We start from the raw sequence: 10,000 nt of genomic DNA, 5'->3' as shown, positions 1-10,000 counted from the left end.
GCAGACAAGTGCATGAAGCCCACAACGAAGATTGTATAGTGCCAAGAGTCCAAGCTGGAAGTGGTGGGGTGACCGTTTGGGCTGCTTTTCATGCAGGGGGCAAAACTGACCTGGTTGTTCTGATTGGAAACCTGAACTAGTTTAAGTGCAGGGTCATTCTGGAAGAAACATTGCTTCCATTTGTTTGTGCAGCCTTTCGAGGAAACTTTGTCTTCCAAGATGACAATGCACGGCCTCATCGTGCTCGCATGATCCAACACTTTCTTGCTGACCGTGGTGTCGAGCATATGGAGTGGCCTGCCATGTCCCCGGATATGAATCCGATAGAGAACTTGTGGGCAGAATTAACGCGTCAAATCGACAACTTGGACCAGCAGCCTACCTCTGTGCATGAATTCCACAGGCTATTGTCACTGCATGGCAAGCGATTCCTGTCCAAACCTTGGAAAAATCTTGTGAACAGCATGCCTCAACGTGTATGTGCTCTCCTGAATGCTCGTGGGGGTTACACGAATTACTCAACTGTAATTTCCTGTCCGTAATCCGTCATAATTTAGCTTTTGTTTTTGTTGAAATTTTTTTTTGCCTAATGTGCAAAATAGATACTTCTGGAAAACGTACAGAAGTTTAACAGTACTGTCCGTGAATTGAGTTCGATATCAGTTTACATCAGTCAAGGATCAATTTATTTGCTTTGAAATGTCAAATGTGGTTTTTGTTTCTTTTAAAGGTCACTAACAAAATCTAGAATAATTTCAACATAATTCCAATGAACTTTTGGTTCCAAGTCATCTTGAAAAGTAAGTTCACCCCCACAAAAAAAAAAATTCCATATTAAATGCCAAGTCTGTGTATGTATATATATATATATATATATATATATATATATATATATATATATATATATATATATAAATAAAAGACTGCTTTAACATGCCAACAGGATTAGAACAGCACCATGTACCAACTATTTTATAAATGAAACTGCTAACCAAAATTTCAACCCTAAAAAAGAAGCTCGTTCGTGTTTGCAAAATAATAACCTTGGGACACGACAATTGGTCCAACTTTGTTCAAACGATTACTTTTGGTATCAGGAGCTTTGGTTCATTAATGATCAGATTAAAAACAAAATTAGAAAGCAGCAGTACCCCCATAAAGATAGAAATGTGTCGAAAGCATACAATAATGAACAAATTTTGGCAATCAAGGCCTACCTTTTGGTTTATAAACACCAGAACGAATGTGAATAGTGCCTCCTGTAAAAGAATAAATGCAATATGCCACTTCCACTTAAGAAAACAACAAAAAACAAAAACCATCAAATAATCTCAAAATTCCAAAAGCACGTCAGGCTTACCGATACTAAGGATTTCTTCACCCCAAGCTGGGTGCGTCGCATGCAGCAACAATGGTGGACTGGCACTCGCCACTCGCTCATGGTCCACGTCGAAACGTGAAGTCACATCCGAACGATAGTCTGCTTCGGCAGGGAATGAACTTTCCAAGACTGAAAACGTTTTCTTCGTTTCTGGCAGAGAATGTACAGCTTGCATCCCACTATCAGAATCATCTGCAGCCTGAGAGTTGTTTGACTTGCCAATTGGCCATTTCCACGAGGATGAATAAGGGGAGGAAATGTCCATGGAAGTAGCGAGTGCAGCTAATATTGTTGGTGAAACAGTGTTCGTAATACTTGGCCGAGGGTAAAGCAACAATTTTACCTCCATTCGCTCATTCACATTGATCGAAGGTAAACTGGTGGACATTCCTGAAGAGGCAGCTCGGTTTTGCGTTCTTGCTACGTGGTGACGAGAAATAGGCCTCAACTTTGGGTTCAATGTGGACACACAGGCACCTTCAAGACATGATTGTTTGGAATGCACAATGCCATGATTCTCATTTCTCATCTTTTGTGCTGTCAAAGTTTTTACAAAGGGCAACATTTTTACAACATTTGACGTACTCACAACTGCCGCAGTGACTGGTGAATCTTCAACTCGTTTGAATTTGACACGATCATGTGGAGCAAAGTCTTCCTCAAAAGAATCAAGGAGCTTCCTTCGAGCATGCAGCTTCTTTGTTGACCAAAAGGCAGTTGATATTTTATGTGATGGAAGGGCATCATGTGAAAAAGTTGAGCCCTCTCCAGTTGTTGAACCCAAGTTTTCAATAGGGAGAGGCAGTTGAATCGTGCTTTCTGAAACCGCCGAATAAACCACAGATGTAGGCAACACAAACTCTTCATCATTTATTGTTCTGTCCAGTTCATCCAAAGTCTGATCATCAGAACCCACATTTTTTCTCAAACCCCATTCGTCACAAGCCAGCCATGTTATATCCAACATTTCGTATTTATCCAGGACACGATACTCCCCCCAGAAGCGACGAGAGTTAGTCGATACGTTTTGTGGCAACGAGCCACCGACTACCAAACTGACCTTTACACCCTGACCTAATGGGCTGTACAAAGAGACTTGCTGACCCCAACAAGCCCACAGTGTCGTGTTCACTCCATTTGGGCTTAGTTCCTCAAACACAATCCTGTCCTCAATCTCACAGCAGTTACTGGGTGTACCAAAGTTGCAGATCTTCACCATAATGCGCTTAGCCAGCTGAGCATGTATCGTCCATTGGCAAGTCACGTTCTCTTGGTAGTGATCGGGAAATCCAGGAGGGTAAAGGTTTCCAGATTTGTTAAAGAACTCCAGCTGGCAGTCTGGTTGAGGCCCGATTGCAGACAGCATCATGGACTCTGCAAGGCAAAGCAATCCACACAAACTAATGTGCGACAACCAAATAAAACAAATGAACTACAGAACAACCGAGGCAGACAAGTGTTAGAGCAAAGATGATCAAAACCACTCACCACAGTGGGGTATTTGGTCAAAGGTAGTCCTGGAATATGCCCGTCTCGACCAGTTGGATAAAACTCCTCGTTGGACATTGTTGCGCATAAAGAAGTTCAATGCTGAAGATAAGCCTTCAAACAGTTTGAATGAAGTGAGAAAATCGAGCAAAGAACTTGACTGGCTTCCCACTGGTTGACCAACTGAAACCTTTTCATCAGAAGCGAGGTGGTACTGCAAAAGCATCCCTCTTCGCTGTAAAACGTCATGACTAAGCGATTCGTTTGTTGCAGAAGCATTCGTAAAGCTACACTTAGTCGTCATCCACACAGTATCATTGTCAGATGCTACACTGCCATTCACAATGTGGTACCAAACATCTATTTGCACCTGTTGAACAACTTCCATGGGTGCAGCAACAAACACCTGCAAGAGCATGGATGGCAGGAGCAAATGTGCCCTGCACGCATGCAAGCAGAGATCCACAACAAGACGAGAACCACAAACTGGAGTGAAGACTAGGAACAGTCCGTCCAGCTTTGTGCACAAATCCCGCTCACAAAGCTGAGGGCAAATATGGAGAAGCAAACAATAGTCTTTTGTTGCCTCGACGATGTGCTGGAGCTGCACAGATTCACCATCCCATGTGAGATTTGAGAAGACTAGCTGGAACGTGCCCTCATCACCTTCCGATTGTAGATTGGACATTGACAACCGAGTTATGTTGTAACCTATCGGAGAACAAGGTGTACATAAATTCAAAGGTGACAGCACAGGAGCACACCATTGGTTGGCAAGAGAGGGGAAGGGGATATTGTAAAAGATAAATACACGGGATATTTATTCAGAGAGAAGAGGATGCAACAAACCAAACTAAATTTTGATGTTCATAAATAAATGGCACCAGTACAATTGCACGCACAATTATTCACTACACCAATTGATCAGCTCCAAGCTCTCAGCTGACATTTTATTTTATATTAACCCTTTGGGGGGGGGGGGGGGAAGCTCCGAGGAAGCAACTATTTGCTCCCACATAGGGGTCGTCAACTTATTGCTTTTTCTCACGGTGGTTAACATACTTCAGTCAATATAATATTGATTTCATCCATTAATAAAGGCAATCAGCAAAGGCACAAAGCAGGTACACCAATAAATTTACCAAATTGCAAAAAAAGGTAACCTCAAAGCAGTATTACAAGACCCTGGGGTCTCCACAAATCCACAAACCCATCTGAATGGTCTCGGCTACCTTAATGAAATTTGGTAAATCTATAGCTGGAGGGATACTCCTCCTAATTAGCCTGTTTAACATTTCCATCTCAACCGATAACTAGAGAACCCAGGTTCAATGCCAAAGTTTGTCCATGGTCTACCAATGCCTTGCAAGTTTCTGGGGTATGCTCCCTTCTCTTCAAATGGTACCACAGCCAACTCCACTCAAGGCCAAATGCCTCAATTGTGTTCGCTTCCAAATGTTGTTCAACCCTCTCTGTACGGACTACCATCCTTTCCTGTCGTACGCAACAGCTCCTGGACTATTTTGCATTTGTGAAGGAGAATGTTATTTTAACCCTCGACACTGCAACTGCACCGGACGGCATCAGCTCACTTAAACCAAAAACCTACTGCTGCTCTTCCACATCCTCACTCAGCCATTTTTGCACTAGGTCATCTAACATCTGCTTGGAAATCCAACATCAGTGCATTGCATAAAAACGTGTAAAAACGCATCTCTTTAACTGCAGACCTATCAGCTTACTTCCAATCAGCAAGGTCATGCAATCAATAAATCAGTTGATTTGAAATCCTTCATTTTCTCCAGCCACATCTCAGATCACAAATTTGGTTTCAGACCCCGGTTACTCCAGCTTGGCCATGCTACTGTAGGGGAAGTATTCGGGAGACTCAAGACTCCAATGACCGGACACAGGTTTTACAAAAGGTCTGGTTTATTAACTGGTTATTCACTTCATTCCAATTACCAAATAATACCGCTTTATTCAATGGACCAGGTTAACTCTTTTCGCATGGTCCTTCTCGTTCGGCCGATGTTCCTCCGCCACTCCCGTCGGGCAGAGCGTCTGATGAGTGCTCGTCCGTTCCGTCGGTCAGAGCTCCTGGTGACAAGTCCTCTCGACTCAACGTTTGCTCTCGTTTATATGGACAAACTGGACTTAATCCCCTGTCCGCTGAACGTTAATCCTTTCTCCGCTAATGCCCCGAGGTCATGCATGCACCAAGTCCTGGCATCAGCTCGCTCCCCTCCTGCTGTGAGTTCCGTTTACCAAACGATAGGGGGGTGCTCCAGCCAGGGGCTGTGACCAGGTGGACAAGAGATTATCATGTTCGGGCACATTCCTGACTCATTTACGAACTCGTCTTTCACAGAGTTTGCAGGTAAAATGTATCTGCTTCGTTACCAGTGTTAATTAATAAGTTACCAGTGCCAATTAATAAGTTACACTGAGTTACACTTCCACACTACTTACTCTCCGAACAATGAATAGATGCCCTCAATGTCAGGTAAGGGTTCAGTGCAGTCTCGACAAATCTCGTCCTTTTGATACAGTATAGCATCCTGCCTTACTCTCCAAACTCTGCCTATGACATCCAAGGCCAACTCCACTAATGGCGTCCTGACTTGCTCTACTGTCGTAGCCAATGTGTGGCTCGTGACGGAATCCTTTCATCTCCATCAAGGCAGGAAAGCCCCCCCAAGGCAGTATTCTGGGCCCAGTCGTATTCCTGATCAATGATCAGTCTCTGGAAAATCCTCTATTTGCTGACATCTCCACTTTCTGCAACCCTCATCCTTCAGCCAGGTATACTGCAGCCTCTTCCCTCTGTTTGGTAACGTGATATCTTAAGTTGACAGATTCGGCCGACATTTGGTGGAGGTTTGGTGCGAGTACAATTATATCTGAGTCTGAGTCTCAGACAATCTCTGAGTACCATTATAGTTTTGACTTTTTGCTTCCGGATCCGTTCATTGTACATGGACGAAATATACAGGTGTGTTGCATATACCATGATCCTAGACTATGAAACTTTTGTTTTGTTTGCAAATACTGTCGAGGCAAATCCAAGGAAGTAGCGAATTCAGCCACACACACACACCACACCACACACCACACCACACACCACATTCATCTACAGCCTAATGATAAACCTTAGGGATTTTTATTTTTATTTTTTTTGTATACTGAATCGAGGCTCGTGAAAGAGCTAACAATTTCAAAAACAAATCGACCAGACAAACAAAATACACAAAAAGAGGGAGCGGAAGACAAGATGGGGAGAAAAGGGGAAGCGCACACACAACATCCGAGAGCAGGGAGATGTGTGGAAGGGAGAGGGCCCGGGGGGAGGAGGCGTGGGAAGGGGGGGGGGGGAGGGAGAAGTATAAAGCACAAGGACACCAAGGACTTCCAGGACAAAAGTTGGTATTTCAAAAAGTGGAATTGGGGTGAAATTAGCGGGGGTAGAAAAGATCAAGGTTTTGGATGGGGGAAGATAAGAGATGGTGGTGAACAGCTGTTTTAAAGACTTGGAGGGAGGAGAGGGATTGAGGAGGGCGAGGGAGTTTGTTCCAGAGGCGGGAGAAAAGAGGAATGAAGGAGTGAAGGTGAGCAGAGAGTTGATTTTGGCAGTTTAACCAAAAGAGGGTTGCAGGCAGATCTTGTGCGACCTGTAGGAATATTTGCGGGCCAGAGCCCAGAGAGAGCTGGGGGGGCAAGGCCAGAGAGGAGTCGGTAGAAGACGGAAAGACCACCAACCTGCCTGCGGTGAGTGAGTGAGAGGCCCTTGGAGTTAGCTTCATCGTGGGAGATTCCAATGATTCTGAATGCTTTGGTTTCAACAGCGTGAAGGCGAGCTAGGTGTGAGGCAGGAGCACCAGCCCAGAGGGGAGAGCAGTATTCCATTGAGCTGCAGATGAAAGCCTTGTATGTGGTGAGGAGCTCAGGTGTGCCAAGGAAGGTCTTCGCACGACGGAGGATGCCCAGTCGGCGACTGGCTTTGGAGGCCAGATTTGAAATGTGGTTTTTTTCAGGAAACATCATGGCAGATAGTGAGACCCAAAAGCTTGAGTGACAGAACTTCTTGGAGAGGATTATTCAGAAAGTGGATGGGAGGGTTGTCCAGTCGGTCTTTTCGGAGAGACATCGTAAGAGTGTGAGATTTGTCAGGATTGAAAGACATGTTCCACTTGTTTGCCCAGTCTGTGATTTTGTCAAGGTCTGCAGAGTGTGAGGAGGCTGCAGACTGCCGATCTGAGGGATGAAGACTGGAGCGACAGAGAGTAGAGTCGTCAGCAAAGAGATAGAGAGGATTTTCAAGAGAGTCAGAGAGATCATTGATGAAGACCAGAAAAAGCACAGGGCCCAGAACACTGCCTTGGGGAACTCCAGCCTGAACAGGAAGAGGAGATGAGAGAAACCCATTCAGGGCCACACGTTGACCACGACTAGAGAGGAAGTCCGCCAGCCATGCGTGGAGATTTCCATGGATACCAAAAGAGGAGAGTTTGGTGAGCAGAGCGGGGTGCCAGACCGTATCGAAGGCACGTGATATGTCAAGGGAGACTGCTCTAATTTCCTGTTTGGCATTGAGGACCTCCATCCATTGTTGAGAAAGCAGAAGCAGCATGTCCAGAGTGGAGTGTCCAGGTCTGAAACCAAATTGATGATCAGAGATCAAGCCATTGGAGAAGAGGAAAGATTTCATATCTGAAGCAATGATGGATTCCATGACTTTGCTGATAATTGGGAGAAGGCTCATTGGTCTGTAGTTGCTGGGATCTGTTTTTGCACCTTTTTTGTGCAAAGCGGTGATGTTGGCAGATTTCCAAGCAGATGGAAGATGACCTTGAGCAAAAGAGAGGGTGAAGAGAACAGAGAGGGGGAGTGAAAGAGCGGAAGAACATGATTTTAGGACCCGTGGGCTGATGCCGTCAGGTCCAGTTGCAGAATCAGAGTCGAGGGTTGACAAACTTTTCCACCTTGTCAGGAGGAAAGGACAGAGTCCAGGAGCAGCTGGGTACGACTGGGTACGGTGGGTACAGAGAGGGATGGGTTTGGGACACAAGATTTAGAGGCAAACAGAGTTGAGGCATTCAGCTTTTTCACGTGCGCAGTCAGCCATGTGGCCATTTAAGGTGAGGGAGGGGATGGAGGGGGAACAAACACCAGAAACAGATTTCACCAGACGCCACCAGGATTTGGAAGAGGGAGACAGATAAGAGAGTTCGGTCCTGAGGACGGAGAGATATTGTTTCCTGGCTCTCCTGAGGGTGGACACACACTTGTTTTGGGCTTTGTGAAAGGAAATGCGATTTCCGTCCGTTGGATTTGCTTTCCAGGAGACGAAAGCAAGTTGTTTCTGGGCAACAGCCTCACCACAAGATTCCGTGTACTATGGACGGGAGGAAGGGTATGACAACTGAAGACGAGAAGGGATAAATCTGTGCATGAGAGAGAGCAATTTACTTTGGAAGAATTCCCAGGATGAGTTGATGTCAGAGGAAGTAGAGATGGGAGACCAGTCCAGATGATTGATGGCTGCTTGAAGACCGTGCCAGTTGGCCTGAGTGAAATGCCAGACTCGTCGACGCTGAGGAGGCTCTCTGAAAATGGTCAGAGAGATGTCCACTTTAACAAGCACATGATCAGAAGAGCCGATTGGAGCAGAAGAAGAGCAGCAGACATTTTCAGGGAAGTTAGTCATAACCAAGTCCAGAAGAGAAGATTCTCCGTTGACTGAGATCCGGGTTGGGAAATTGACAGATTGTGTCAGTCCCAGTGAGTCACAGAAGTCCTTTGCTGAAGAGCCATGGCTGGTGAGAGAGGTACCCACCCCCAGCCAACTGGCATGGTGACAGTTGAAATCACCACATATGAGGAAGAGAGTTGGGATGGGTAGATAGAAGTTGGTCCATATTATCAGACAGCGAGATGTAGATGGAGTCATCACTGTTTGGTGGACAGTACAACACGCATATGAACAAAAGGTGGGAGCGAAGGGGAAGCCGTAGCCAAAGGTATTCCTGGGGGTGAGGTGGAGAGAGGGCAGTGCAGGGCGAGTGAGGAAGAGAGTTTTTTTTTATAAAGATAGCAACCCCACCTCCAGGACGAGGCTCAGGTCTATCATACCTGAGGAGGGAGTAACCTGGGAGAGATACCAAGGAATCAGAGACATCATGAAGGAGGAAGGTTTCTGTTGAGCAGATCACGTCTGGTTTGTCAGAAGCAACCTGTATGGAGAGATCAGTTAAGTTTGAGCGAAGGCCCCGGATGTTTGAGGTCCATACTGTTAAGGAAGAGGAAGGGGGAGCATCGGATACAGAACAGGGGGGGGGGGGGAGCGGTAGGGCAGGATGTGGAAGAGGAGGAAGAGGTAGGGAGAGCTGTTGCAGGTGTGTCAGAGATTACAGAATAGCTTGGAGAAAGGGAAGAATGGGGCGGACAAAAGGTTTGATGGTGTTTGGGTGAGGTGCAGTGAGGTGTTATTTGAGGATGGGGAAGAGTGAGGCAGAAGGTTGAGGAAGATGAAAGTTGGAAGGGGGAAGAAGTGGGGAGGACGCTTTGAGGAGGAGGGGTGAGAGGGGAGTCTAGGAGGGGAGGAGGGAGGGAGAGTCTCGGAGGGGAGGGGTGTGGGGGGAGTTTAGGAGGGAAGGGGCAGCGGGGGAGATTTGAAAGGGATGGGTGTTTGGGAAGATTTGGGGGGGAGGGGCAAGGGGGAAGATTTGACAGAGATGGGTGATGGGGAAGATTTGGAGGGGAGGGGTGTGATTGGATTTTAGAAAGTGTACGATTTATGGGAAACGAACATTTATTGCAAAATGAGTTTCTTGAGACATTCGAGTCAAAAATACGTTTGAGGACGCTGAAGGGTGGGTGGAGTTCTGGAGAGTTTAGGGAATGAATGAAAGATGCACTGTAAGAGATGGAATTTTTTTTTTGAATGAATAGAATTGGTGAGCAAGTCGAAAGCATCCTTTTATAGAAGAAGTAGAAAAAAGTGTTGTAGAATACGACATAATAATAAAGTTATTCAGGGGACAGATGAAACATGTATTAACAACTTGATCACGTGATCTCGAACAACGTGGTCGAAGAACGAAAGAACAAATAACGAAGAACGAAATTTGT

General features: G+C 45.7%; 1 protein-coding gene across 1 annotated transcript in view; it reads right to left on the bottom strand.

Moving 5' to 3' along the window:
- The window catches only part of LOC137418542 (uncharacterized), a 46,843-nt gene that overhangs the window by 36,366 nt on the left and 477 nt on the right, over positions 1–10,000 (bottom strand). Inside the window, exons 3-5 of the mRNA XM_068104624.2 lie at positions 2,870–3,580; positions 1,361–2,755; positions 1,218–1,259 (exon numbers count right to left, since the gene is read on the bottom strand). Of these exons, the coding sequence (XP_067960725.2) occupies positions 1,218–1,259; positions 1,361–2,755; positions 2,870–3,580 (2,148 nt within the window). The remainder of the gene's footprint in view (positions 1–1,217; positions 1,260–1,360; positions 2,756–2,869; positions 3,581–10,000) is intronic.

Source organism: Myxine glutinosa, chromosome 9, assembly GCF_964187855.1.
Source record: "Myxine glutinosa chromosome 9, kmMyxGlut1.1, whole genome shotgun sequence".
NCBI classification, from domain to species: Eukaryota; Metazoa; Chordata; class Myxini; order Myxiniformes; family Myxinidae; genus Myxine; species Myxine glutinosa.
Note: the sequence above shows the minus strand (reverse complement) of the source record. Positions and strands in the feature narration are given on the sequence as shown.